This window comes from Erythranthe guttata, chromosome 10, assembly GCF_056151865.1.
Source record: "Erythranthe guttata isolate IM_541 chromosome 10, IM_541, whole genome shotgun sequence".
NCBI lineage: Eukaryota > Viridiplantae > Streptophyta > Magnoliopsida > Lamiales > Phrymaceae > Erythranthe > Erythranthe guttata.
This window is the reverse complement of record NC_142542.1, coordinates 14756871-14780349: the sequence shown is the minus strand read 5'-3', so window position 1 is coordinate 14780349 and position 23479 is coordinate 14756871. Positions and strand designations below refer to the sequence as shown.

General features: G+C 34.7%; 3 protein-coding genes across 3 annotated transcripts; 1 reads left to right on the top strand and 2 right to left on the bottom strand.

Moving 5' to 3' along the window:
- Positions 1-3970: 3970 nt before the first annotated feature.
- Positions 3971-5259, top strand: LOC105971495 (putative WRKY transcription factor 46). The gene is made up of 3 exons (XM_012996348.2): positions 3971-4204; positions 4323-4427; positions 4583-5259. The coding sequence occupies exons 1-3, from the start codon at positions 3978-3980 to the stop codon at positions 4743-4745; spliced, it is 495 nt and encodes a 164-aa protein (XP_012851802.2). The 5' UTR covers positions 3971-3977; the 3' UTR covers positions 4746-5259.
- A 580-nt stretch (positions 5260-5839) lies between these two features.
- Positions 5840-9320, bottom strand: LOC148767658 (putative disease resistance RPP13-like protein 1). Its single transcript, XM_088824740.1, has 2 exons — positions 6452-9320; positions 5840-5907 (listed from the first exon to the last, which is right to left on the bottom strand). The coding sequence occupies exons 1-2, from the start codon at positions 9318-9320 to the stop codon at positions 5840-5842; spliced, it is 2937 nt and encodes a 978-aa protein (XP_088680866.1).
- Positions 9321-14971: 5651 nt separating this feature from the next.
- Positions 14972-18513, bottom strand: LOC148767657 (uncharacterized). The gene is made up of 4 exons (XM_088824739.1): positions 18099-18513; positions 16859-17946; positions 16729-16795; positions 14972-16614 (listed from the first exon to the last, which is right to left on the bottom strand). The coding sequence occupies exons 1-4, from the start codon at positions 18511-18513 to the stop codon at positions 14972-14974; spliced, it is 3213 nt and encodes a 1070-aa protein (XP_088680865.1).
- Positions 18514-23479: the final 4966 nt, after the last annotated feature.

Below are 23479 nucleotides of genomic sequence, written 5' to 3'. Positions count from 1 at the left end.
TCTGTACTTCTTCTTCCCTACTGCCTTGCTGCTTCTTCTTCTTCACTTGCAGCAACTTCCAAAAAATTCAATCAAACCAAAAGGGAATTAAGAAAATCATCATGGGAAAACGAAAGAACATCGGTGGTTCATCCTCATCATCGAAAAGGAGATCTTCTCGACCAACGACCACGTCTCAGGCGGACCCACCGCCGCTTCGCCGCTCCGGTCGTCGATCTGCCGTTGGGGAGCCATGTGATGCCGTGCCCCTTGCTTTTTGGGAGCCCCCGCTCCTTCTCACGGCTGCCTCCGCTGAAAATTTTGGCAATCTGCCAGTTGTTGTGGCTCCTAGGGTTTCTCCACCGCCGTCGCCGCCAGTCTCGCCGCCGTCACCGTTCACCTATTCTCCACTATCTCCTCTACTGCCACACTCGCCGGCTGCCCAATCGTCACCACCACCGTGTGCACCGCCATCGCAACCACCCAAACCGGCCTCACCTGCACCCCGCCACCTCGCCGCTCTCGTCGACGCGTCACTCACTCTGCCTCGCCTTCCGCTACTCGCACCACCGCAGGTCACTATGCACCGGATCCCGTGGTGCCTATCTCTGCTGTCGATGCTTTTAATTCTCGGTTCTTTCTCCGAGCGCATCAAACCCGGTGGCGTCTGTCAAGTGGTTCATGATTTTTTATGCCCACCTACCTAGTGGGGTCTCTGATTTTCGAGGTCGTTTTTACGAAGAAGAAACTCGACTATTTTACTGCCCTTGCTCAGAAAGGGGGAGATTATTCTTGAGGGGGAGTTGACAACGAAGCATCAACAACCCAGGAGGAACCGCATACAGGGGGAGCTGATGCAGCTGCTGGAACTACTACTGAACTGTTGTTGCTCCAACTGTTCCAACAGTTGATGGTACAACAGCTGAAGTTGATACGAATGATGACGAGGAGTTGTTCGTTGATGCTGAATATATTCTGGAGTAGTTTTTTTGTGGTTGTCGAATTGATTTTCTGAACAACGGCATCTAATAGTCTGCTAGGCTTAACTTTTTCTTGTTTCGTTAACTGCTTTTTCCTTTAACTGTTCTAACAGTTACTCTATTATGCAGTCTAATGTTTTGTCAGGTATTTGATCAAGGGGGAGGACTTGATTATAATAAATAGATGACAAAGGGGGAGATTGTTAGAATCCGAGAGGATTCTATTTCGGTTTTTCAACACGTGTGCGAAAAACGTGTATAAAAACTAGGGAAGTTTCCTTAGTTCTTTAAACTCTTATTTTGTCATTAATTTATTTAATTGCCTAAGTGTTTTATTAACAAGGAATTTAATTGACTAAGACTTTCCTTGTTTTACACAACTCTTTTTTTCTTACGTGAGATAAAATAACCTAATGGGCTCCACTTTTGTGTAGGGCTCTACTAATCCACCTAAGGAAGTATAAGAAGGGCAGCATCAACGTTGTTTTATGTCGTCCCTTTTATTTGAGAGAAAAACTTTTTCTGCTCTTGCGTTGCTGCACCTGAGTTGTGATCTTATTCGAGAAGAAAAACACAGCAAACGATTTGCTTCTTTCACGCGAAAAGAAGATCGGTTCTTCGGGAGAAGAACTCAGAAGATCTCGGGAGGAGGTCGATCCGCTGTCTGAGGGACTCAGCGTTGAAGAAATTTCAACCGTGCGGAAAGGGACGTGCTGCAAAGTGAAGATTGACAATTCAGCGTAGGATACAAGAACGGCTTCGACAAAGAGGGAGTCTTTGCATTTTCGATTAAGTCCTATTACTGTATTCGTAAAACTAAAAATTAGTGAATTTCATTTGCAGGTCCCCGTGGATGTAGGGTACAATTGTATCCGAACCACTTTAAAATTTGTGTCTTTTTATTACTGTTCCATTAACTGTTGCAACTCTTCGTAAAACAGTAGAACAGTAGCTAAAACTGAATCTGGGATTTATCGGACACAAATTTATAATTAATTTGCACGAAATAATTCTAACACCATGTTCTTCATAAGCTTTTCGTCGTTTTGCTCTAAGATTAATTTGTTCTGTAGTTTCTTCAGAGGGAGATGCTTCATGTTTTATAGCAGCAGGTAACTTCATCTGCAAAGGTTAACCAAAAACTATACATATATACAACAGATTTAAAAAAAAAAAAAAATTAATAAAAAATTATGTAGGGACCTTTTGGTTGAATGAAGTGGTGGCAGAAAGCTGATTGAAAAATGGATGGCAAAGAAGTTTCTCGACTGCCCATCTATTTTTTGATTCATCATCTTTGTGTGTCTTCATACAAGAAGAGAGAAACCTATACAACAGCTCGAACAGAAGATAGATCTTCCCCTTGATTTCGATAACCTCGACACATTTCAAGAGGTTCGGATGTTCCAATTTCATCAGAATCTCAATTCCGCCGCCGCCGCGGCGGAATTCCTTCAAAAAGTATTTCACGCCCGTCACCCGATCGACCACTTCGTAGATCTCATTGCCCGTTCCTTCTTCTCCGGTCAGTTGGTGTTTCAGATATGACATGTTAGCCAATCGGTTAGCTCCCATCATTCTTGGACAATATTATACTCTACCCATCTCTTTTTTTCAACAAACAAAATACTCTGTTTTTAACAACAATCATTATAATAATGGGTCATATTTAGGTAATCACAACAATAATTCTACATTATTCTCCAATTTGTACCTGTTTTACCGGGTTTTTAGCACTTTGCACCCTTGGATTACACCATTTTAGCACTTTGCACCCTTAAATTACAAAATTAGCATAATGCACCATTTAAACATAGCTTGTTTGCCACTTTGCACCCCAAATCACTTTTGGCTTAGAAAACTTACCTGCAACTTGCTCGAAAACATGGAAGATTGGCAAATTCATAATTTTCTTGTTATCTATCCTCTTCTCCCAATTGTTAATCACCCTTCCACCATTTTTATCTTTCATGATCCCTTTAATCAAAAACTCCTAATATCTTTTTAGACATTTCTTTCAGTGATAAATCAGTCAAATGACACAATAAGGCTATTGGGAGGTTTATTTGTTGGCAAGGAGGTGGTGCTTATTAGTTTCATGATGGGAGGAATTTTGTGCTCCCATTGAATAGTATGGATCTGAAAAATGATTAGAAAATAGCGTTACAATGGAATAAAACTTGATCTTCTGAAGGTGTGGTATCGAACTCTTGTCTATGTATTACGACCATTCTTGAGTTTTAGTTCAAAATTTACATATTATGGCAATTAGAAATGGCTAAGAAGAATTTAGGTTTTTTTTTTTTTTTTTATTAAAATGACGAAGGATAAAAATGGTAGAACGATGATTAAGAATTGGTGGAAGAAGATAGATAATTAGAGAATTACAAATTTGTCCATTTTCCAGATTTTCAGCAAGTTGCAAGTAATTTTTCTAAGCCAAAAGTGATTTGGGGTGCAAAGTGCCAAACAATTTATGTTTAAAGGGTGCAATCTGCCAATTTTGCAATTTAAGGGTGCAAAGTGCCAAAAGGGTGTAATTCAAGCGTGCAAAGTGCGAAAAACCCACCCTGTTTTACCCCATTCAAGCTCCACATTTTGAAACAAGATGATCATAAGATGTGTCTCTTGGCTTATAAATATCAGATTGTGGTGCATTATTAGAAACTATATTTTTGCACAAAACGAGTACAAACTAGAGAACATTTCTCGGAATCTAAAAGATTCTGTTGAATTTGAATATGACACCATAAATGATAAACGTGTAAGAAGATTCATAGTTGGGGGTTGGTTGTAATTATCCAAACATGAGGAGGGGGTTTCGTAATTTGACCCTAATAGTAATAATCTATTTTTAATGAAGAATTGGTCTAAAGTTTACATATGTGGTGTCAGATCTACAAAACTCTTTCTAAATTGTCAAAAATAGCTAATTCAGTTACAAACTTGTGGTCTTCTCTATTTCTTTGAACATATAAAAATATGTTTGAATCTTTCAATGTCGTGACAGGTATAAGAATGGCGAGCGTATCTTCTTCTTCTTCAGAGGAATACAAGAAACTCGTAAACGAGATTACCAAAGGGAAAGAAAAAGTGAAACATCTAAAAGAATCTTCTTCCAAAATCGGAGATAGTGTTTTAGAGAGTAAGTTGGTCTCGTACGAGGAGGCTCTATCCCTTCTTAAACTATTTGCTCCACAAGGACAATGTCAGTACAACGTTGTGTCATCCTCATCAGACGAAAGGTGATTAATATTTTTACTAAAAAAAATTTATCATAAATGTATAAAATCCAAGGTGGTTGTTCTTCACTCTTCGAAATTTTCATCGATTAGCATATATTTTGTTCGGGTCTCTTTGCAGCGCACGGGTGACAGTGAGACCTAAGGTACCATCCGAAGAATTCGACGATGGATACAGTTGGAGGAAGTACGGCCGAGAATATATATTTGCTCCCCTTCTCACAAGGTGACGAATATGTATGCATGCTACTTGATCTAATCTACTTCTTTGTGCTCAATATACTACGGTCTCTCCCTTTCAAAATAATACACGTGTCTTTTAAGGTTTTTACACACACATGTTAAGAAATGATCGTTAAATATTTTTTTCTGAATGTGCAGAACCTATTACAGATGTATAAATCATGTGAGGGAAGGTTGTATGGCTATGAAAGAAGTGCGTATGTCAGCATATGAGCCGAATGCAGTTGATATCACATACAGAGGGAAGCATACATGCCTGAGGTCGGCACATGTACCACTCGAACAAGTCCTCGGGATTTGACTCTCAAAAATGGACCCTCACCGGACAAGTACTTCGTTTATGCTTTTATTACAACATAGGATTGAAGAAAAAATCTACTCCATTCATTGGGTGATCAAAGTTTTAGAGAACGATCGAGCTTGCGTTTTGACTAATGTACTCGGGGAGTTGTTTTTTGATAGTAGAGTTAGGAACGCTATTATATCCGGGCTTGCAATGCGATGAAATCGCTCGAGTTGTTTAACAGAATGGACTTTCATTGTTCGAAAGCATGAATTGAGTGGGGTCCACAAAAATCGGCCAGAGATCGAGCATTATGCTTGTGTGGTTAATCTTCTTGCAAAATTTTGATTTTCGGTGTTCTTTGTTTTTTTTTTTCAAGGATGAAATTTGAATTGGTTTGGTTTTTCAGTTCAAATGTTAAGGATTGAATTTTTTCCAAAAGTACTAATTACGACCGTATTCGTCTGATCTCCACCCCTATGTAATAATCAAGTTACGGGAAATGAATATCTGAAATGATGTTTCAAACTAACATTATTTGCTTTTTTAGACTATTCGGAACGCATTACACAAAATAAGAGTATGAGAAATAATTAACCAAAGAATTTAAGATATTTATTAAGGCACCTAGGTGCAATAACACGGCACTGCGGTGCCACACTACAGAGAATTAGGTTGCAACCTAAGCATCCGGGTGCGCTTAAACGGCACCGAGGTGCCTGTCTACAGAGAGAGAGAGAGAGGGCTTTCAAGGGCTCGTTATCTTTCTTATCTGGCACCGCGGTGGAAAATTACAGAAAGTGAGGTGTAGATCATCTTTTTTTTTTTTCTTCTCACCTGAAAACTGGGTGTGTAATTTAACAACTACATCTGACACAGTCACACGAGCACATCGATAAACACGGGAGAACAACAAAAATATGAGAGCCTAGCTAGAGCTGCTAAGATTCCAAAAAGCAATTAACATTGGAATAAAGAGTATTCATCTTGATATTTCATCTGCATACTCGAAAAGCTCAACAAAAGAATAATAAATCACAGAATTAAGGACAATTTCTAACCGAATATGAGTGAATAAAAATGAAAAATCTCATGTTTCCACAACATAAAAATCAAAATCCGGGTTCAGTAGGAGAGAAATCCTCAACTTCCACAACATCTGATAATGAGCTTTCAAAACCTGTGTCCAAGTTATCAAAGAAAACTAATCAGCAAAAGGTGTCATTTTTCATATATGGTTGAACTAAGAATGCTGGTAAATGAGCTATATTCACATTTTAAACTAAAAAATAAATCAATAGAAAGATATGATAATTACCTCCTTGCTTTTTGTCAGCAACAAAATCATATCATTAATTGCCGACACCAAATTCGGAACCAAAACTAGTGGTCGATCATAGAACTTAAATTGCAAGTCTATTACTGAATATACCTCTTACCTACATTCCAAATTTGGTCTTTACACATTTGAATCTAAAGCTTAGGGGTTATGATTCTCAAATATTCATTCGTCGAATCACATTACTGGACAACAATGTAAATAGCATGAGTTAAGTTAGGAACTACCTGTCCCAAAGATGACAGCCTAAGACTGATGCCCCCTTCACGTACACGCTATTCTCGGCTATCTGAAACACAAATAAACAAATCCAGTTGGACTAATCATAAATTGCAAAGCAAATAAAAATTCAAATGGAGCACAAATGTCTTTCGCGTACAAATACCTCTAGTACGGTCCTCTGAATCTGGATTAACAATGCTTTTCATGCTAGGAGACTTGATAATATGCAGAGTCTGACCGTCAATAGTTATCTTCTCAACCCATTCAATCTTTTTATAATCCCTTTCGCCTACGCTGCACGTATGTTTGAGCTTATCACATCCTGAGATCACCAATTCTTTAAGAGATTTGGGCAAACCATCAATTGGCAATGAAAGAAGTTTGGGACAATTAACGATTGTTAGACATTCAAGTTTTGTATCGGTAAGCACCGGCAACTCCTTTAGCATTTGGCACTCATTGATTTCAAGAATACGAAGATTAGGGAAACGACTTTCACCGGAAACTACAGACATTCCCCAAGCAGTCATTTTCTTCATCTTTACTATCTTGAGAGACTCCAGACATAGTAATCCGGAAAACCGACTACTAACAGTGTCCAACATAGGCATCTCTTCAATGACAAGCGATTTAAGATTTTCCAGTATCCTCAATTCGTTCAGGACGGAGTTCTTCGTACAACGCATCAAGTGAATAACTGAAAGCTGGGGCAGAGTGCTCAACCAATTAGGAAACTTTTCACCATTATAATTTGCGATCACCAACTCCTTCACATTTTTATGGGGACAAAGACCGTCAAGAACTTCTTCACCATTTTTTACTGCGGCCTTCCATACAAATTCGATCTTGTCAAGGAATGGCTTCGTGTGTAGGCTAGCTTCCTTTGCATCATCATGACTAAGTACATACTCAAGATTTACAATGCAAATGGATCCTCTTAGCATATCCATGTCTTTAAGATGTTGAATACCATGATGAATTTTACTCTTTCCCACTATAAACGCAGACAACGTTTCAAGATTCACCAATTTACGAAACTCCAATGGCATGTTTTGTAGCATACGTGCACTAAAAATAAGATGCCGTAGAGTAACGACGTTCTTCATGTTCTTTGGCCACTGCTTAAGTCCATCACATTTCTCAAGCTTTAGTGTCTCTAAAGCGGTGAGCTGCCCAAACAAATCGGGCAACGCATAGAAAGGATTCCCAGAAAGATTGAGAAGGCGAAGACGCTTCATTTCAAAAATCGAATGGGGCACATTATCAATACCCATATTGCTCAAATCTATCACTCTTGCGTGCTTCATATCTAAAAGAAAATCAAACGAGACCTTGGTTGTGTCACTACTTTTGGATGACACTATCAGAGTCCGCAAGTTCTTCTTGTGTGAGTTTTTTGGCACCACATTATGCACAATCTTGCGGTCCACAAACATATGACGGGTTCCTTTTGGGAAGACGAATTCTTCTTTGCTTGTTTGTTCAACTTCGAAGACGAATTCTTCTTTGCTTGTTTGTTCAACTTCCCGGGAAAGGCAGATATCACCGGATATAAACCGGATCATGCTGTGAATCACATCATGGATTTTGTAAGATTCTTGCCCCTTCGAATTTTGGTTTATGGAGAGACGGAAGAAAGCGGCCGATAGCAACTTCTTGAAGTAACCGCAAGCAACATCTTCCGGGCGCATCTTTCCCGTGGGAATTACTAAACCTTCTGCCATCCAGAGTAAAACCAATTCATTCATTGTGAATTCGTGAGAACTCGGAAAAAATGAACTATAAACCAAGCATGCTTTTAGCTCTAATGGAAGTTGAAAATAGCCAAGTGCTAACACCGGGAAGATTTGATTTTTAATCTCTGCCAAGTGCCATAAATCGCAGCTCAAAACGTACTCCCACTCGGTACGACCACGCTTGTAGCGGAGCATTGTACCAATAGTCGTCGCTATGAGAGGAAGCCCTTTGCACTTTTTTGCTATTTCCATCCGAATAGGCTCCAAGTGTAAGTCGTCTATATGCACTCGGTTCTTGATAATTAGTGAGCAATATTCATCGGTTAAGTCCTTCAAAACGATTGAAGGGGCGGTGCCGACAATTTGGGACACGGCCGTACTAGGAGTGGTAACCAAGACCTTGCTTCCTTTTAACCCGAACATGAACGGAGAAAACAATTGGGCCCAGTCCTCATAGTTTTCACTCCAATAATCATCCAAAACCAATAAAAACTTGTTCCCATGAATCAATTTCTGAAGTTTCATTTGAATGGAATCAATGTTCGATAACTCACATCTTTCTCCTAAGGCAGACTCTATTATAGACCTTGTGATGCTGATGATATCAAAATTTATACCCACAGAGGTCCACATCTTCAAATCAAATTTATCACCAAGTCTAACATCATCACCGTAAGCAATTTGTGCTACAGTTGTCTTTCCAATTCCGGCCATACCCACAATAGGTATGACAGAAACATCATCTCCCTCGTCGGCCAACAATGTATCAACAATATGTTTAATTTCTATGTCTCGTCCAACCACACGCATCTTGTCCACCACAGAACTGTAAGGCCTAGATTCTAAAACCTTCTTGGACCTCTCATTATTGTAAAGCGACTCAATATTTCTTTCAATTTTTTCCAACTTCTTCACTCGATTTGCTACTTTAGTGGCCAACTTTGAATCGAAAGTCGAAAGAAGCATGTTTCTTACCTCCGTTTCTCCTTCATTGGAGGAATTTTCAGAGAGCTTGGCTCTGTATTTTAGAACATCCAAATAAATTCCATCGAGCAAATCGTCGGTAGAGTACACGACTGAAACCGCAAATTCCAGTAAAACCTTCCATGCCTTTTCGTTAGAGGAAGTCCATCTAATTTCTTCCATGCTATCCAACATAGCTCTTATCTTCTCAATCTTTCTTTGCAGCTCCATTGTCGATTTATCAATATTCCAAACTGCAGAGAACTGCTTCGCAGCTTGACTTGCGAATTTCTGTCCTAGTATTCGGAGTGGAGTTTGTAGAAGAGGATTCATTTTTCTGCTGGTTGCGAATATGAACAAACACTAGCTTTGCTTTATTTTTAGTGAAAAGAAAGCAAAGACAAGAAAACATAAAACAAGAAGGAAACGGCTCTGTCTCTGTTTTGTACAAACTTTTTTTTTTTTTTTAAGCAAACACCACAATGGTGCCACAGTACAGAGATTCAGGTTTCTCAGATGCGCTAATCCCGGCACCGAGGTGCCTGTCTACAGAGAAAGCTTCATTCAACCACCCAGGTGCGCTTCTCTTGCACCCTCGTGGAACATTACTGAAAGTCGTGTTTTTCTGTCGGATTACATAAATTGAATTTCTTTTTCTCATCCGGTAATTCTTTTTCTCTTATATATATGTCATATGTGTGTGTGGTTTAGTGTATTTTTAGTTTCTTATTTACAAAAGCATTTGTATCCCCATTCACTAGTGCGATGCAAGGGATCAATTTTGAGTACAATTTCGTTCGTCGCCGCCGTTGACTATTTTTTTTTTCTCCTCCTTTTTTCGCCGGTTTTCGGCGTTGACTCTTTCGATTTTTTTTCTTTTTCGTTTTATTGTTATTTTTCTTCTTTCTGCCGGCGGTTAACGCCGGTCTCCGACGGTGTTGACTTTTTTTTTTTTTTGTTGTTTTTTTATTTGATTTTTTTCTTCAATATATTTTTGCTTGTTTAAATAGTAATATTGTTGTCGTTGATAGTCATATTAACTATATTACTGTTACTCTGTTGCACAATAATATTTACACAACAAAAATCACTAATATTGTGTAATAGAGTAATATTAATATGTTGTTCGTTCAACATAAGTAAACATAATAAAAAGCCAAAATAATTAATATTGATGTGGTTGAGAGTAATATTATTGTCATCCACAGTAATATTACTGTAACAACAGTAATATTACCGTCAACCATAGTAATATTATTGTGTTTACAGTTATATTACAATAGTAGACAATAATATTATTAAGTTAATCTGTCTACAACTCAAACAAAACAAAAAACCAAAAAAATTATATTTATGTGGTTGTCAGTAATATTATTGTGTTAATTTTACAGCCAACGACAGTAATATAATTACGTTGACTTGTCGAAAAATCAAACAAAAAAACCCGATAAAATAATAATATTGTTGTGGTTGACAGTAATTGTACTATCAACGACAGAACAACTACTGTCACCGACAGTATAATTACTGTTATTGATAGTACAACTACGGTCCATGTTCAGCGGCAAGCGTAAAAAAAAGGGAAACAATTTAGGGAAAAAAATATTAAAAAAGTTAACGCTGGAAACCGGCACCAGAATAAAAAATTGAGAAAAAATAAGTTCAAAAAAAGAAAAGGTCGAAATTGGATTTTTGTGGTCAAAATTGATTAAGTTGAAGTTAATTTGGGGTTACAATTAGTAATTGGTTTTAATACATTATTTCGCATTTATTTATAATACATATTTAAGGGATAAAATTGGCGAAAGAGATATAACCCTTGAACCTAGAATAATAAAAATGGTTGGTCAGGGACTTTGCATAAAAACACTAAAAAAAAAGGGTAAATTACAACCACACCCCTCAGGTTGCTTAAATAATTTTAAGGTCCTTATGGTATCGATAATTACATTCACCCCTGAAACGTAGTTAGAAACTCTAATGGGATAAGGCATTGGATACATTATTACGATAGGGATATAACGGACTATTACTTTTAGCTAGTGGTGGAGATAACAATAGAGTTATGGGGTGACATAGCTCCCCCAACATTTATTAAGTCACTCATAACTATTTGTTGTCTCCACCACTTCCTGAAACCAAATAGTCCGTTAGAACTATATCGTAATAACGTATCCAATGCATTATCCCATTAGAGTTTATAACTATGTTTCAAGGGGGGGAGTGTAATTATCGATACCACAAGGACCATAAAGTTATTTAAGCATACCTCAGGGATATGGGGGTAATTTACCCTAAAAAAAACAATATACAACACATGGTTTTTGATATAAGAAAAAATGCAACAGATAGTTCTGAAGCTAATTTTTTTTTTCAAGGTTTTTAGTTTATTTGACCCTTATTCAAAATTTTCATATAAAATATAACATACATTATATTATGGAATTACAAAAATAAATCAGAAAATTATATTATATATTTCGAAAAACAATAAAAATAATTGTAACTAAAGTCGTCGGAATCGAAATTTTGGTAGTTTTATTTAAAATTCCAATTCCGTGCAAAAAATGTATGGTTTAAATTCGGATATTTTTTGATCGGAATTTGTGGAATTCCAAAATTGCACTCCGACACCTCTAACTACATTACATTTTTTCTTTTTCTTTTTCTTTTATTTTATTTTATGAGATATATGTATGATGATGTTTTTTTTGGTATGTCTCGTGATTTTAAAATTATTAAAATATATTATTGAAATGATGTATAATGATGTTAATTTTAAATGTATTAAAAATGCCCATACTAGCTTATCATTGAATCAACTAATGCTGAATCTTTAGTGCATTAAATATTAAGGGGTCATTAGCAATACACCCCTCATTTAGATAAAAACTAGTGATATGTCCATACCATAATTCTTTCTTTGTGAAAAAACCCCTAGAATATTTATTTCCAATCTTATCCCTCTAGTAGTGTATCACGTTTTTTTTTTTTAATTATCCAGTAATTTCGAAATCCCTATTAATGAGGCACCTAATCCTGCTAATTAGGCTTAATTATATATTTTCCCTAATTTATCTCAATTATTCCTTTTTTCTCTCTTTCCATAATAATTTAATTCCTAAAAATATGTTCCAAATTCCTAAAAAATTGCTACGAAATCAAAAAAATAAAATAAAAAAATACTCGGATTTTATTATTATTTTTTTTTTATATTATTTTTGGACTTTATTTAGTCATTTTGAATTTATTTTGAATTTTAATATTTTTTAATAAAAATATTATTTTAATTTTTTTTTAAAACTTTTTTTAAACAAAAAATTGAAATTTTTCTCTCGACAGGTTTGCAACGCCGAATATGACTATGGTTGAATATGACTATATGTGACTATAAACTGTAGTCATATTCTTTCTTTGTATTGTTGTTTTTTACATTTTGAACTTAAAAGTTCCGATTATATGGCATAGTCATGTTTACCAAATCATATAAATAACCAAATCATATAAAACAACGAAGATTCCCTATTTTATATTTTTTATTTTATATTTTTTTTATTATTTATTTGTTTTAATATTTTTTTAATATTTTCTTAAATTCTTTTTAAACGAAAAATTGAAATTTCCCCGACAAATTTACTACGCTGAATATGACTATAGTTGAATATGACTATTGCCTAATATGACTGTATGTGACTATATCAACTGTAGTCATATTCTTTCTTTATTTTGCATGTTTTTGCATTTTCAACGTTAAATACCTGATTATATGGTGTAGTACAGTCATGTTTACCGAATTACATTAAAAAAAACGAAGATCGCCTATTATTTACAAAAAAATTCAATCAACATCCACACAAAAAAAATCATAATTTTGAATTTTGTTATTACAAGTCAACTTGTAGCCACACAAATACATCGAAAAAATCACATGTATCAATTTTTCAACTAAAAACAACCAACAACATCATTGTAAATTAGAATAAAAACCTACAGATTTTATATATGACTATGTATGGCTACATATGACTATATATGACTACATAGTTGGTTATCTCCAATTAGTCTGTTGTTCGACAATTAATTCGAGAAAAAAAATATATCAATTAACATTGACTGTAGTCATATTAAGTCTATATTTATTCAATAACAGTGCATCCAATGTGACTCCAATGTGACTCCGATGTGACTACACTCCTAGTCTATATATATATATATATATATATATATATATATATATATATATATATATATATATATATATATATATATATATATATATATATATATATATATATATATATATATATATATATATATATATTGTTCCAGAGCACAAACACTCGAGAAATTCAATCCATTGAGCACAAAGTTTGCCCAATAAGCTTCTTTCACACTCAAACAGACAATTTTATTTCGATTATCTACCTACCTACCTATTTCATATTGTGAACAACCAAACTGTTATCAAATTCTATTCCATAAACATTTACAGTTAGCAAGTGGTGACCTAGATATCTATCCTCTTCAGTCTTCACACACACACACACGCACACACACACAGTGACTAAAAAATAAATACACACACATCAGACAATTTGATGCAGAGTGAGTTCTCACACACACACACACTGAGAGTGAAAAATAAACACACACACATCAGACAATTTGATGCAGAGTGAGTTCACACACACACACAGTGAGTGAAAAATAAATACACAGACATTATATATATATATATATATATATATATATATATATATATATATATATATATATATATATATATATTTTGTGGAAAGAGCGTGAAAAAAAAAACTCACCCTCAAAGTTCTTCAACATATAAACACCAAAAAATAGTAGCAATTCTTTTTGCACCAAGACAGGAACACCAAGTTGTGTGAGATTGAATTGAATCTCAGACATTGAGAGATCAATGTTTCGTAAGCGCAAAAAGTAAAAAAAAAATATCGACCAATAATTATATAAATCTGCATTAGTTGATCAGAGAAAAGAATCGAGAGGTGTCTGTAATAATATATGATGATACCCCAATTCTGAGAGAACGAGAGGAGAGAGAACCAGAGAGATATGGAGATATAAAGAGAGAATTAATGTAATCCTACAATCACGTGAGAGGTTATGGAAAATAAATATTGCAATTATTTAAAAAACCTACTTATAAGGGTAGTTTCGACTTATCATATTTTGTTGAGGGGGTTTCACTAATTAAGATTGGATTTTCGGTTTAGGCAAAAGTCTTAAAAGTCAAATGGGTTTTACTCATAATATTTTCCATTTGAGGGGGGTATTGCACATTTCCCCAAATATTAAAACAATTAACATGGATCATCCAATTAATTCGCTAAACTTAATATTATCCATTTGTCCATTCTTTTATTTTATAACTAGTAATACACCCGTGCGATGCACGGGGTATTCATCGTAAAAAAAAATATTGAATAATAAAAAAGTTTCTCAAAATAGTGATATTAATTGTTAATAAGTAAAAAAAAGAAGTAAAACATATTCAAAAATAAAAATAATTTGTATGGTGTAAGTTCAAAATAAGTTGATATAAGTGAAAAAAACTAAATATCGAAGGTTTTGATTTCCATATACAAAAGAGCGAATATATAGTTGGTCCCAAACTTGTACAACCATAATGACATGAACGTTGAAAACTTGAATTGTTTGATACCAACCGCCCTAAGCCCATGCAACAAATCCGATACAATGCAACTGACCTGCATATGTTGTAAAATGGTCACACAAAATATGTAAATTGTTACCAAAACAATACCAATATAACTGTTTAATTGCATAAAATTATTGTAAAAAAATTACCTTCATGAAATATAGCGAGCGGAGTCCATAGCAAGTTCCTAGTACAATTAAAATAAACCTACGAATGAGGAATAACAAAACATAAAAATAATAGATAAAAAATATCGTCAATAAATATTGTAATTTTTTAATACTTACCTTCATATACGCTGAAAAACTTCATTGTATACAACATTATTTGTAACGTTGGTCGTATCACCAGATTCCGAGTTAATCAAAATCTTTATGCCACTTCGACTCTTAACCCTCGAGAGTGCGGCATAGAGCTGTCCGTGACTGAAAACAGGTCTCGGCAAGTACAGGCCCACGTGAGAAAGAGTTTGTCCTTGACTTTTATTGATTGTCATTGCGAATGATACCATTAACGGAAACTGACGTCGCTGGAATTTAATAGGCAATGTAGAGTTGGACGGTACCAAAGTCATTCTAGGAATGAACACCATATCACCAACATGTTTACCGGACAGGATTCTGCAGTTGAGAACGTGTTTTCCCATATTAATAATCTGAAGCCTTGTTCCATTGTACAATCCTCTGACCTGATCGATATTTCTGATGAGCATAACGGGAACACCTCTTTTCAATGTCAACTTATTCGGTGGAATTCCGGAACATGATATGGTGTTGAGAAACTCCGGTGAGTATATTTCTGCGTTGACATCCGATAACAACTCCTCCTTGCACATACTATCTGAGCTGAAATAGACTTTCTCCTCTCCAGTTATGATCGACAAAAAATGATCGTTCACAAAACCGACACTTTCATTAGTGGGTGCAAGGATTGCTCTGCCTTCGAAATACTCGGGAGTGAAAAGGTTGGTCACCAGATCGGGATAGACAAACTCTATAAGATCCAAAAAGGGATCTGCAGAATTCCGAATCATCATGTCATCGGGAATTTCAATTGTGGCATCACCGTCATTTATTTCGCCAGCATCGCCATTGCCGATTCTCAATATCCAGTCCGCAAATTCTCTTATTTCATCTGCATTGGCGGAAGAGGAGGACGACTCAAGTCTCATGTTCTTGTTTAACTTCATAACCTTGCATTGTCTCCACAACGGTGATGAATTGATTGTAGCATGCACAATGTCTTGTCTCGATGCTTTCAACTCAACCGGCAGAATTTGCCGAAAGTCCCCTCCAAGCACTACAACCTTGCCTCCGAATGACATATCTGAATCAAGTATAGATTTCATTGTTTTGTCGAGTGCTTCGAAACAGTACCTGTGCATCATCGGTGCCTCGTCCCATATGATTAGCTTTGCTCTAGACAACAATTCTGCCTGTGGGCTCTGTTGTTTGATGCTGCATGTGGAGCTCTCATGTACAATTATTGGCAGTCCAAATCTAGAATGAGCAGTTCTGCCACCTGGAAGTAGAAGCGAAGCAATACCACTGGAAGCAACATTTATAACTATTTCTCCTTTTGAACGGATAGCAGCCGATAACGTTTTCCATATGAAAGTCTTTCCCGTTCCTCCATGCCCATAAAGAAAGAACAGTCCACCTATGTCATTTGTAACAGCATCCATGATATCATCGAACACTTTTTTCTGCTCATCAGTAATGGATGAAAGGTATTTTTTAAGTTCTTCACGCGTAGCATCAACGTCATAGTCCAACTCGTCGAGAACTAATCTATTTACCGTGTCGTCCGACATCGACCCAATTGGAATCGGCATTGGGGGAAAGTTACTCAGGCTTTTGTTGTTGCTTTGCAATATATTTTCTATTTCGATCAAAGCGTAGTTTCTCAGAGTATCGTCTGACACAGGTGGACCTTCAATATAATATAATATGAAAAAATAACATAATGTGGCGATTATAAAAATATATAGTTTTAATTCAAACGTGTGTAGTAAACGGTGTAAAAAAGTAAGATGTATTCTCATACCTGAATTAGTACGACATTGTTGCAGCATGTACGCAATATCCTCGGTGAATTCTTTCCAGCAACACTCCTACACATGTTCCAGTCTGCTCATATTATTTGCGACCAAAAGTACGACGAATAATCGTCTCACATAGTCACCACTGGCCCACTCGTTTGCCTCCTTTATGCCAGCTATGTACTCCTTGTCGTCATCTAGTAGTCCAAGCGCAAAGCACGCATCTTTGAAAGTTGGGTAGACGTGATCCTCGACTTTCCTAAGATCATCGTAACACGTCCAACCTCTTTGAAAGTTCAACAACAGTCTCAAGTAATAGTCCTCACCCCTGCCCGGCGGTACATAGGTAACATTTCCGATCGAGAATTCTATCTTTCTCGGCATCCAACAGCGAGCTTTTTCCTTATAGACAAATTTCTGTGGAAACTCTCCATACCTCAAATTTCTAGCTTCAGGGTAAAGCTTATTGGTTTGGAACCAAGCAAGGAACATCGTTTGCTTTGCAGTCGGTCTGTTCAGCACATCAACTAATGAGTCATTATCTGTGAACACAACAGACTGACTGTCCAGAAGATGAAAGCTTAACCTAATCACCGGTGGGTCTCTAAAGTGAATGTCAAAGCTAAATAACCTCCAAGCAGCCTCGCATGCCGAAAGATATCGGCAGTCGTAGTACATCTTTATCTCATCGCGACATTCAGGAGTTGCACCTGGATTATTTGATTGATAAAATGCCGCCGTGACCCGATCGTGTCCTTTGTTGACATACTTGAATAAATACTTTATCGATTTATTCTGGTTGCACAACTCAACATTAATGTGTGCTCTGTACTTTTTCAGTAGAGTACGGTTATAAGGCACGACGAAACCATTGTCGAGATATGTTTTCTTCTTAACCACGGTCCTCCCATTTTCTCTTCTTCTGTACACCGGATAACCATCTGCATCGGCCTCAGTACGGTTTACAAAACTCTTTGGAAATCGCTTCGTGCAAATCCCGTCCTTCATGCATGGAGAGTTTTGATTGGCCAGACCGCACGGGCCGTGAATCATATACTTCTCAACCAAATCGTACATCTTTCGGTCTGTTATCTTATCTGGGATTTCGGCACATATGATTTTATCTATGTCTTTTGATGTCTTCGGTTTGTCTTCATTGTGAAGCCAAATCAATATGTGTGCATGCGGGAGACCGCGCTTCTGAAACTCAATTGTGCAAACATCTGAACATTTTACATTTTAAACGTATTTGGTTAGCATTAATATACAAAAATATTCAATGTTTGACGTAATAAAATATTTATAATATTATAAGAGTAGACAATGTCTAAAATATATATTATGTTATACTTTTATCTTATAAATTGATACTTACATGCTCTAATGCGACCAAATATTTTGCCCTTCTTCAAATCTGACATCAGACTGTCGAGCTTCATCTTAAAAACTCGAGCAAGAATATCGGGACGGTCTTCAGGTCTCAAATTAGTACCTCTCAACGCCCTTTGAATTTCCGGCCACTGTGGATTGCAGGTTATAGTGATGAACAACGATGGAAATCCAATCCAGTTGCATATTTGAAGAGCATCGACGAAGTTGTTAAACATGTATCTTGGACCTTGGGTAAAACTGCCTGGTAGAATAACCCTCGTGCCAATGGATCTAGTATCCGTATCTCCCTTCAAAATACTTTCCTCGATACCCTTGTACATGTCAACTCTTAACTTATCCTGGTTAAATCTTATGAATTTCAGTCTTTCCGATTCAACCATTGAAAATGCGTCGACCATGAACTGCTAGCACAATTTTTTTGAGTGCAACAGAACCGCGCTGTCACCAAATCTTTTCTGGATCCTATACGCAAAGTACTGCCGCATTGTTAACTTCTTGCGTATACGTGTACCGCTCACTGATGTTTCCCTCAGTGGTATATCATCACTCTAACCATCCTCGCTGTAAGGAAATATTAGCGGATACTGCAATGGAAGATATAAATGGCGCAACTCACTGATTCTCTGGAGTTTTTTCGACCGTGTCTCAACCACTATATCTCTAACACCCTCCTGGGTATCAAAATCACCAACAATGAGTCCCACGATTTCACTGGAGTTCGGGAGATTGTAAGTACGGCCATCCGTACTCCGTTTCTTTATGAGTCTCAATTTGACATCTTCCATTCCTGTTTGTGCGAGCCTGTCCCGGGCAGCTCTGTAAGACTGAGCAAGCATATTTGAGCTATCGACCATATCCTTCAATGTAGAAACAATCTCAGGATCCAATTCGCTGGAACTGTCTCCGGATCTGCAACGATAAAATGAAACATAAAGTAAATTTCTTGTAATATAAAAAAAATAAGAACATATAACTGAAAGTGCTTTATACCTGACTGCATCCATTCGATTCTTGACTTCATTCTCCGTGTCAAATATATAAAGTTGAGCAAACTTGGGACGCGATCCTTCATCTGGCAACAAACTACCCATTAAATGGTAGTTTTGTCCATGGAGTAGGAACGTGTACGGACCGGATCCTCTGTTTATCGTAGTCTGTATCTTTCCTCCAATAGATGTGAATGAGAACATCATATTATACGACCGTATGTGTTCTTGGAAATGCTTGCTTATTCGATCGGTACCAAATAGGAGAATCTTTAGGGGATCTGGTGCTTCTATTAAATTGGGCAATTCGACTTTTCCTCCATTACAACACATTGAAAACTTAGGATTTGATGTACCCTTTTGCTTATCGATCATTTCCCCGTACCACATCATTGCGCCACATGATTGACATTCGTATGACTGATCACCAAGATCATCGTATTCTGCGTAGGAAAAAGACATCTGTTATTACGATGAAAACAACATGTTTACTTAATTAATATTGGAGTACTTACCATCATCGTCGTCGGAATCGGTGAATGTTTCGTCATTTGATACATATTCTGATTCTATTTAAATAAAAAAATAATGATATCAATTGATTATTATGAACAATTTATTCAAAACGAACTTTACGTGATAAATGTGTTCGAAATTATAACACATACCTCCACTATCCGAAGTAATTTTCCGTATAGTCTGTAAATCTTCATCGACCATAGTTACAGGTTTTGAATTCATATCTAAGCCACGTGCAACAAAATGTATGGTTTTTTGATTCTTCGATATCATCTTTCCGGTACGAACCGAATAACTATAAATTATTCAATGAATAAAAAAATATTATACTTTTACAATGTTGGATATGGTAACATATTAAATACAAATGTGTTATATAATTGTATTAATGTTGTGTTTCATACATATTACGAAATGTACCTTTTGTTGGTTTCATAGTATGTATTAACAGAAATATTTTGCACACTGCCAATGTTATGTAACCCATCTATCTGGTACGAATTAGTATCCGCTGGAAAAATTATTAAAGACATCCGTAAGAAAATGTTGAATAATTCGTCTAATGATGATAATTAATCAATAGAGTGCAAACCTTCACAATTTGCTGCAACATTGTTATATGTCACCTCACGATTTCTCTTATAGCTTTTTTTGTCATTTGTATCTGTACTTAACATACTTTTAATGTTTAGAGTTCGAGCTTTTCCTTTATACTGGGCAACTCTCTTTTTGCTGAAAGTGTATTCCAAATCTGTTTACATAATATAAAAATGTAATTCTCCATTATAATTTATATATTAAATTATGCCACATATGTGTAAGCAAAAGATAAATCTTATTTCATTATAGGTGAAATACTATTGATTTATTTATATATATATATATATAATATATATATATATATATATATATATATATATATATATATATATATATATATATATATATATAACTATAGTTTGAGTTTCGTCATTACAAATGGTAATGTTGTTTGTACCTGTTGTTGCGACATCCTTCACAACTCTTCCATTGTTTCTTTTAGTTCTACTTACTGAAACACATCACAGTAATAATTTAAATTCATTTAATACAGATAAATTCATATTAAAAAATGAAAAGTGGGATTAAGTAACATGAAATGTATGTAAACTACAAATATAATAGTTAATCATTACCATTTGTAATATCAGATAGAATTAAATTTGTGGGTGTAGTTGGTGATGTCGGTTTATTTGGTGTATATAATTCAAGATCTTTGAATCGAATTCCAGCTCTCTGCCTAGATCGAAACTCCTCTGTGTTATAAAAATTTGATTTATCGATTGAAATTCCGCAAGAACCTGCATTTTTTTCCGAAAATTCTTATGTATATTATCGGAATATATATATATAATAAGGATGCCCAATACTAACTTTTATTGATTGGACATTGTTAAATGATATTTGAAGCAGATATTTGTATTAACCGAACATATAAATGCATAATTTAATTGACATGAGGGGTCTATTGGCTTCTTTCCCTTGTCATTTCTATTTGTTTGCATGTTATGTGTGTATCCATCATCTGTATGAATAAATTAAAAGTATTATTACATCCAATGGTAAATATATTATTGTATAACAAACGTAGGGAAACACATCGTGACAATATATAAATACAAATTAACAAAAATAGAAAATAAAAAAAAATGATACTAACCATTTGTCATAGCAGATAGAATTGAACTGTTTATTGTGGTTGGTGTTTTCATAAAATTAGATGAGCACAATCCCACAGTTTTATTTCCATTTACGCAGCCATGGATCGATTGAAACTCCTTCATGGTCTCATTATTTGATTTATCTATCAAGTAAGACCCATATTAGAGTGAAATATTAATACCATGTTTAGTAAAATGAATACTTGTGAATATACACCATAAAGAAACAATTTTCACGAATTTATTTGCAAACAACAAAATATTTGTTACCTTTCACCGGTGTTAATGTTCTCTTATTTCGAATATAATTTAAGCGATTTGTCCTTGCAGCTTTTGTGTCATGACTGTTGTTCTGGTCAAAAACATCTCGCGGGGGAACGTTTTCTTTCATAATTTGATTGTATATTCGTAAAAAATAAGATTAGAATGTGATACAACAAAATGATGTAGCGTATTTATATAATTGCAATATTGTTATTAAATCTATTTAAGACCATAAAATCTTCAAATATTACGATTAATATAAAATGATTTATTAAGATCTAATTAATTGGTATGTTCCCGTATTAGTGGATTGTAATAATAACTAAATATATAATTTGCAAGATATGTAAGGCAAGAAATCAATTAGTTAATAATATATCTTATTTATAAGAATATATTAGAAGTAAATATATTCCTAAATTAGATTTTTGGTGGAACCTATTTTTAAAAGATTTAATACTCCTAAATTAGGAGTATTCATCGTAAATTTAAAATAGATTTCACATTGTTTTTATATCCATTATTTACGTTTGTTCCATTAATACTAAACCATGATTAATTTACTATTATTAATCTAATGTAGTCAGACCACATTAGAATTCTTAATCGTACATTATAATATGTTAACTATTTTTTATTGCTGATTTTTATTTACGGTAATAAATGTAGGATTTAAGTATTAAGATATAATTAATTTATTTTTGTTATTAAATTTCAATTCGGACTCCTTTTCCGGTTTAATTTTGCAATTTTTTTTTATTATTTTCGTTTTAATTTATTTTTATTATTTTTGATTTAATCTAATTTTGTTATTAAATTAATGGTAATACATATATTTGCGATTAAATTTTTAGTAGCAGTAAATAAAACTGAATTGGGTTAAATAATTAAAACAAAAATTTGTTTTAGTTTTTTTTAGTAAATTATTTAACTAAATGTAGGCTATTTTGTTTGGTTGTTTTCTCTTAAATTATTTGTTTCGAGTAATTCTTTTGATTAATTGTTTAACATAATTATCCAATTAAAAAAATATTATTTTATACTATTTAGAATATAATAGTATTTATTATTTTAATATAACTTTTTATATAAACAACATATAACAGTAGGTAAAAAAACATTCTTTTACGAAAAAAAAAGGGGGAAATTAGAGAGGAGAGATAGCACTTGTATTTTAACGGATTAAATGGAGTAAAAGACACATTAGTGATTTGAGATAAAAACATTATACGAATTATATAAAAGAAATCTTAAAAATAGAATTATAGATTATAATATTAAATATTAATTCAAATAAATAAATAGTGCAAAATACCAAAAAAAACAAAAAAGTAAAAGGTCTTAGCGAATAAAACCACGAACTAAGTTCCACCGAAAAAAAAGTGTGTCAAAGGAAACAATAAGTAATGTTTAAAACCAAGGTTGTTATAAACGCGAAAAATATAAAATTAAAAAATATAACAAAACCTTGCTTAAATGGGACATGCTCAAATTCATTAACATCAATCTCTTGTACTTCACCAATGTGGTTACAATCATCACATGTATAATCTTCAGATTGATTATTAGAACTAAATTTTTTCCACATTCCGTCCATACAATATATGTGCATCATATCCTTCCAGTCCATACAATATATGTGCATCATATCCTTCCAATGTATACAACTACGCAATCCTACTTTGAAGCCGATGTCGCCGCATATGACACATACCTTGCTATCCGTGGATCTATAAAAGTACCGAGTAAACAAATATATTTAATATCGGTGTTATTTTATTTTCCCATAAATTGAAATACAAAAAAATGAAAAAAAATGTAAAACATACACATTGTTCCCCAAAAACGAAGAAGGCAATTTGATGCGTTTTTCGATATGAGACTTTTTCATGCCT

Bases quoted from the DNA above. Each gene is read 5' to 3' on its own strand.
- LOC105971495 (XM_012996348.2), top strand. From the start codon at position 3,978: ATGGCGAGCGTATCTTCTTCTTCTTCAGAGGAATACAAGAAACTCGTA. The intron at 4,205-4,322 runs GTGATTAATATT...GTCTCTTTGCAG, and splicing joins TCATCCTCATCAGACGAAAG to CGCACGGGTGACAGTGAGAC. The intron at 4,428-4,582 runs GTGACGAATATG...CTGAATGTGCAG, and splicing joins TTTGCTCCCCTTCTCACAAG to AACCTATTACAGATGTATAA.
- LOC148767657 (XM_088824739.1), bottom strand. From the start codon at position 18,513: ATGGTCGACGCATTTTCAATGGTTGAATCGGAAAGACTGAAATTCATA. The intron at 17,947-18,098 runs GTAAGTATCAAT...TAAAATGTTCAG, and splicing joins ATTTGGTCGCATTAGAGCAT to ATGTTTGCACAATTGAGTTT. The intron at 16,796-16,858 runs GTGAGACGATTA...GAACATGTGTAG, and splicing joins AGTGGGCCAGTGGTGACTAT to GAGTGTTGCTGGAAAGAATT.
- LOC148767658 (XM_088824740.1), bottom strand. From the start codon at position 9,320: ATGAATCCTCTTCTACAAACTCCACTCCGAATACTAGGACAGAAATTC. The intron at 5,908-6,451 runs GTATTTGTACGC...ACTTGGACACAG, and splicing joins TTCAGAGGACCGTACTAGAG to GTTTTGAAAGCTCATTATCA.